Source organism: Ruditapes philippinarum, unplaced genomic scaffold (genome assembly GCF_026571515.1).
Source record: "Ruditapes philippinarum isolate M1 unplaced genomic scaffold, ASM2657151v2 ctg15125_1_1_1_1, whole genome shotgun sequence".
Taxonomy (NCBI): Eukaryota; Metazoa; Mollusca; class Bivalvia; order Venerida; family Veneridae; genus Ruditapes; species Ruditapes philippinarum.
The window spans coordinates 2,669-10,023 of record NW_026856280.1 but is presented as its reverse complement, the minus strand read 5'-3'; the positions used below and the strand labels follow the sequence as shown (position 1 = coordinate 10,023).

The window sequence follows — 7,355 nt, the reverse complement described above, 5'->3', positions numbered from 1 at the left end:
TCAGTCATTTTTTGAAGGAGCAATGCATGCACACTATTATTTTCTTCAATGTATGTCATTTATCATTGAATAATGCTGTGCAACTGGTTATCTGCCTGTGAAACAGATTTTGAAATATTTGGAATTGTGTTTCTGGTCACACTGAAATACACAATTTTTCATTTTTAGGTCCCCTGCCCCCTTATAACGTTCTACCATTGCTAGGGAGAAAGTTACCCTATCACCGCTTAACAAAACCCGGAAGTAAATTAATCTAACAGTTATAACCGAACATATAAGCCTAATAGAGAATCATTTCTATTTTGAAATAATTAAAACATGTAAGCACAAATGATATCCTTAATCATTAGATAACAATCAGCTTTTAAGACCCAAAAACAATCTTTTCAATAAGTGTAAAACATTCGGATACAAGTTTCTTCTTACAAAATAAGCTAAATATGAACAATAGACGGGATAAAAATGAATCTTTCAAGTACATGTTTGCCAATTTAACGTACTAACATATAATCAACAATAACATCAGGCTAAGCATAAATGCTAGGGCATCTCAATATTTTTGAAACAGATGTACCAATGTATTACATCGAAGAAACCTTAGCATATTTCTTCAAGTTCATAAAACAGATAGAATACTACCGTGTTATGTCAATTAAAAAAACACAACATCATCAATGAAACTAGTGTATCCATGAATTGATAAAAGAAGAAATACGAACATATATAACATTTTTTTGTGACTGAAATACTAACATATTTCAATTGTTAATAATACATATACAAATAAACACATTTATAGAACAAAAATGTAAATGCTGAAATACTCACGTATTCCATTGAAGAAACACTAGCATATTTCTTCAAGTTCTTACGAACAAAAACTAGATAGAATTCTACCATATTCTGTCAATAATTAATACGAGGGTTGTCCAAACAATTTGTGCACTGCGGTTATTGTCGTGAGAGTTTTTGATAAAAAATATGAATTATATATCATTTGAAGGGAAAATTTGTCTCAAATAAGAAAACAAAAGAAAAAGCCGTGTTACCGGTGTATCGTGAAAACGAATCGTCATACAGTTACCTTAGTAACGTAATACCTGCGCACGACAAAAATTGAGTTAGTTCATTACTGTGATTGTATTAATTTTTTGTTGCTTGTAAAGTGCTATTTGCTTTTTATGTCCTTATTTGTTTGACTGTCAATAGAAGAATAACTGATGCAAAGTATTTCGTAGTTTTCATTGTTCTTATGCAACGTACATGTAACATTTTCCAGTCGTGCACGAATATATTGGACAACCCTCGTCACATGCGCCGCCATTACGGACGGACGTCTGCCTGATCAGTTGCCATCGTCTTCCGACTCTCGCCCCTCAACAAAGCGTTTGTGCCATTAAAAGAACAACCTTCGTGATACTGAACTGGTCCCGCTTGCTCTTTTAAGTTCTTTGTAGGTATCTGTCGGTGTTTTACCAATATTTGTGCAGAATTTAATGATCGTCCGCATTTCCAGACGTTTAGCGACTGTCATTTTCACGTAATGACTGTATTGACGACCACAAGGAAATTTTTGTTTACGACTGTTACATTACGGCAAATGCTGTCATGTTTTTAAGTGACATCAGGAACACGTACACACACACTTCTACCTAAATTTTGACGTTTATATGTAGTGTTTTCAGGATACTGTGATGCATCAAAGTAACTAACCCAATTTTTTGACGTGTGCCAATATTACGTTACTAAGGTAACGGTATGACGATTCGTTTTCCTAACACGCCGGTTACACGTCCTTTTCTTTTGTTTTCTTACTTGAGACAGATTTCCCCTTAAAGTGATATATAATTCATGTTTTTTATCAATAACTTTTATGACAATAACTGCAGTGCACGATTTTCTTTTGGACAACACTCGTACATGTACTTACTCCCACAGAACATTTTACACCGCATTTATGTTTAGTGAATATATCATTTTACATATGAACTTACCTGAGTTTGGTTTACACAAGAGCTTACTGTTAGAAAAATTTATTAAAAATAACGATACCACACATAAACGTTCACGATCCTTTAAGTCTACCCATGCACATGAACGCATCGAAAATCTCTCACATGATAATGTTCATTTAGTGTCCTATACCATGATAATTGATATGTTCAATAGTTATAATGTTTATAATTTTCATATCTTTTGCATATTTATCAAGTATTTATAAATATAATTGCCTACCGACTGCGTAGATGATGATGATGATGATGATATAAATTAAGTTCACTTACCTTACCAAAACAAAACTCGTTCGTTTAGAAACACATACATATAACAGTGTTCTATTGTTTTAAGATTAATAACCATTGTTAAAACCTACCATTAATGATTCTGTCAATTTTAACAAAAGTGTTTGTACATATTTTTTTATGATTTTCAGTGGTTTTCAGTATTTCCCATTGTATTTGTTGGAAATCCTTAGATTTATTATGCCTTCATAACGTTCATATTTATAAACCTCCTTTTTGATTATATATATTTGAAAATATATCACAATTGATTTCAGTTTGTTGAGACCAAGGCCGGCTAAAAAGTTTTTTTTTAACAAACTTATATATGTTTCGAAGCTTTAGTCAAAGCTGTTTGCATTAAAAGAATGATAAAAGATGTAACGTTCACAACCAGTTTGCCAGAGGCTCACATAACATTTTTTTCAACTTGTTTAATAAATTCAGTATTGAAATTACAGTCATTCAATATCCTCTATTCATGCCATTCAGTTTATAGATATAACCTGGATAATTATAATAATTATGTTCACAAAAACTTTTTGTATTGACACTTAAATTGAATAGGACATTGCAAATCAATACGTTGCCAAATATTCTTTGTATTTATTCATGTATAAATTTATGGATATGTTACCAACTAAGCAACCAGAGTATTTGTTTGACTTTAAACATTAGATCTGAAACCTTGAAGAGAGGAGCAATAATATTTAAAGCAAGAGGTAAGAGTTGATACAATTATTTTTGAAATAAAAACATCTTTAATTTGACATATGTATTTTAGATAATAATTTATTTGATTTAATTTTGGAAAAAGTGTCCTTTCTTTTAATTCATGAAAATGAACAAATGAAAGAAGGCTGGGTTCTTGTGAATGAGTTTCCATAGCATTATGATATGTAAGCCCCAGTCACACTAGAGCTTACGACCAGTGAAGACCAGTTCACGATCACCAGTGACCTCTGGTCGCAGACAATCTTAAAAACGTCTTACGACGGTCATCGGTGATCTTTGGCAGTCGCAGGTTATCTTATTTAGGTCCCACGACCAATTTCAGTCGTAAAGAGGTTTTTGAGCTTGCACAAAAACCTCCTTGCGATTAAACAGGTCGCTAGTGATCTTATAAGGTCTTAAGGCTGTCGCACGATGGTCGTTCGGAAGTGTAACAATCTTACAACAGTCTTTACAAATTGCCACTAGTCACTGATAATCCTAAGTAGTCTTTAGTAATCGTGTGATGGTCGTACGACAAGTTGTAGGTGATCGCGTGTTATGACACGGGTAGTCGTAAGTAATCCGAGGCAATCTTGAGACCATCGTACGTTTACTTATGACCTGTCGTACGATTGTCAATGATGACTTGTCTTACGATACTCGCAAACGTAAATTTATCTGTGCATAAATGGTTTTGTTCGCAGACAATCGCTGATGATCGTCAGTTTTACAAGTCGCCGGTGGTCGCAAGTAATCGTAAGCTCTAGTGTGACTGGGGTTTAAGCAATCCAACAAGAAAACCCATGCATAAATAATAATAAATACATTATAAGTACATTGTTTAATAGAACCCCCGCTGAAAAAAATAAAAAAGAAAAAAAGACAAACAACAAAACAAATAGGATTGCATATTTCATATGCATGTCAAAGGATGCTTGATATCTTAATTTTTCTACAATTTCAATATCTTTAATATGTTTGTTTTTTCTAAAACATTAAACAAGTTAAAGTAAATAAAATCCGCTCGTGTAATTCCGTGTATAAGGCTTTTAACATGTCGCTATAAGTGAAAGAATGTAACGCTTTATTATTTCAACGTTTAAAAAGATAATGTTTGCTAAGTTATTGTAATGAGGATATAAAACTTGAATAGTTCTTTGTAGTTTGATCAATATTTTCAGGCAAAATTGTTGACATAGGTCTTAGCCACGACTCAATAAAAAGCAAAAGGAATGTAAATATAAAATGAAACTGAAATAAAAAATTTATATTTGTAACTATGTCTTAATTGCGTTTAAAGTAATGATAGTGCAGAATACGTAAAGTTAAAAAAACGTGTAATTCTCATTTTTGATCAGTTGAATTTATTACATGTAACCGGTCTATTCTTTTAACATGTTTAATTACAAGAGACTCAAGGTAAATAAAGCATACTTATGTATTCATGTAAAATAAGTAAGATGAACAGCTTAACGACTTCTGTTGGTCATAAATGATAACACAAGTTTAGATTTTTCTATCGTTTGTTTATTTGCATTGAAATACATCAAATGATATATTCTATTTTAAGGTAAAAGTGGTATATTTTGTAATTATATTTCTTTTGCTATAAAAGGAACCAGATATGTGACCATGCTCACTAACTCGTTTGCTTACAAGGAACTCCGGATATAAGGAACAGGTTTTGAATGTCCCAGTGAGTTCGTTAATTATAAGCGGAGTTTACTGTAAATTGTTTTGACATAGATTTAAAAATAATAAGAAGAATTAGATACTCGCGTGTTTTAAAATTTTCACATTCATTATGTCAACATGTTTATTGACAAAAAAATAGCGACAAAAACTGGTGCAGATTGATGATATAATATTTCACAACGAAGTGTAGATTTTTTCATGCGTTGATATTCATTGAAATACAAAGTGTGCATATATTAAATACAAATGATATATGTTATTAAACTATGAAAGATATGTCTCCTAACCTAATTTTTTTAACTATTAGGCAAAATAAGAAACAGAAACATGCCTACACTTACTTACCTGTTGCATGCACCAAGGTAATCATATCAAATTGAGATATCAGTTTTTGCACATTGATAAAAATAGCAAACATGAAATTTTAAAACTATCAATTAATAAAATTAAATTTTTAAATAAATAATTTCATCAATGTAAATAGGAACAAGAAGTATATATGTTTCACATGCAAAAGAATATTATTTAAAGTTTTCAATACAAAAATTAAATGTTAGCAATGCTTGCATAACAATGACATGGTAATTCTTGCAGCTTTTAAAATATAACCATTTTTGTAAACATTGAAATTAAATTATAGCATACTGATATTGATGATTTGTCAAAGAAGAACAATTTCTATTTAAGGTGTCTTTTTACTTGTTTTTCGTCTGAATTCATAAATTTTGTAATCATTTACAAATTAGCATTAAAGTTAAAGAACTTTCCCCATATCTGTACATTTTATTACAGAATTATCTTTAAATTTTATTTTATATTGACAAAATCATCCCTTACATTTTATCATAAAGCTATCTTTAAAATTTTATTTTAAAATTGTTAGAACTATCCTTTACATGTTTTAAGAGCAGTTAGAACTGTCCTTAACAAATTATTTTTGAATGACCAATGAAATTCACCGATTTTAGTTACTTATTTTAAAATGACCAATGAAAATTCTCCTTAAATTTTGTCCTTCCCTATTAATTTTACAGGAAGTTAAATCGATAACAGACGGACTTCGTCCGCAAATGTCAGTACAAATAAATTCGTAAATTAGATGTAAGTTGTTTTGTTTTAAATTCGAAAATATTTGAAGTAAACAAATCTTGCTGAGGCCGATTTTACCGCGATTAACAGGGTCGTACTTGTTATATATTTCAGTGTCATTTAAAACCAAATTTAAATGATGGCCAGCAGAATAAAGGGTGAATGTAGCAACGAAGTTACTGAAGAAGAAGAGTTACTCAGTGACGTGTTCAAAGAGAATGGTATTGAAGGTATACAAAATTATATCAAAGAAGGATTAAATAAATGGCGTGAAACTGAATTGCATATTGCAGTTGCTGGAAAATCAGGAGCTGGAAAATCGACTTTTATCAATGCCATTCGGGGACTTAAAACGGGAGAAAAGGGTTCTGCTGATACTGATGTCGAAGAATGCACGATAACTGCCCAGTCTTACACGCATCCAAAAAACGAAAAAATAGTATTTTGGGATTTACCTGGAATTGGAACGTATACTTTCAAACGCGATGAATATAAGGATAATGTCGATCTAGCAAAATATGACTTTTTCCTTATATTTTCATCAGAGCGATTTTTAGAAACCGATGGATGGCTGGCAAACGAAGTAAAACAGTTGGGTAAAAAGTTTTACTTTGTACGAACCAAAGTATTCCAAGACATTGAAAATGATAAAAAAGGTAGAAAAGTCGCGCGTAGTAGAGATGAAATCTTGGAAAAAATACGCAAGAAATGTTTAAAGAGCCTCGAAGACATTGGTATATCTGAATGTTTTGTTTACTTGATCGACAACTTTGAACCAGAGGACTTTGACTTCAATAAGCTACAATCAAACCTAATCGAAGATTTACCACAACTGAAACGAGAGGCCATAGTTTTTTCAATTATTACTAAAACCGACGGTATGATGTTGCAGAAAAAGAAAGAACTTGAAAAAAGAATTCCACGCATTTCACTGATATCTGCAGCGACTGGCGCAATGCCAATTCCAGGGTTTAACGTAATTGTGGATTTTGGCTTAATGCTGGAAGAAGTCGACTTTTATAGAGACCAGTTTGGTTTGACAAAAGATGCAATAAACAGGACTGCAGAAATGCTAGGAATGCGCGAAGAAGAGCTGAGAAGGAATCTTAAAATGAAAGAATTGCTCATCGATTACACAGTGAAAGGATTAATGGCGTTCTGTCAAACACTCTTCATAGCTGAAGCATTGGAAGAAGTTGCAAAATTCATGCTACCTATTCTAGGAAGCGTTGCAGCTGGAGCGATATCATACAAATCAACTCAGTACTGGCTGAAAAAAATTCTTGAAGGGTTGTACCAAGACGCCTTGGAAATTAACAAAAAACTGAGTATGCATTCTGCAAAATGATCGCCGGTTTAAAAACTTCTTCTGTCTTATCATATAACCGAAAAGGGTCAACAATAATTTGTGCGAGTACATCTGAATAAGAGTGTTTGGTCTGATGAGATGTTAGACAAAATTGATTTAAGTTTTAACATTCAATTAACATTTTGAACCTTTTCAAAATAATATATATGTCATTACATTTGTTTAAAGTAGCCATAAACTCTTTTTTATGAAAAGAAAACGACATC

The 7,355-nt window shown here is 31.8% G+C and overlaps 1 protein-coding gene across 1 annotated transcript; it reads left to right on the top strand.

Annotated features, from left to right (window-relative positions):
- Positions 1-5,903: 5,903 nt before the first annotated feature.
- LOC132746080 (interferon-gamma-inducible GTPase 10-like) lies at positions 5,904-7,145 on the top strand. The gene has a single exon (XM_060735148.1). The coding sequence runs from the start codon at positions 5,917-5,919 to the stop codon at positions 7,126-7,128; it is 1,212 nt and encodes a 403-aa protein (XP_060591131.1). The 5' UTR covers positions 5,904-5,916; the 3' UTR covers positions 7,129-7,145.
- The last annotated feature ends 210 nt before the right edge of the window (positions 7,146-7,355 follow it).

Excerpts from the sequence above, each read along its gene's own strand:
- LOC132746080 (XM_060735148.1), top strand. The coding sequence starts at position 5,917 with ATGATGGCCAGCAGAATAAAGGGTGAATGTAGCAACGAAGTTACTGAA.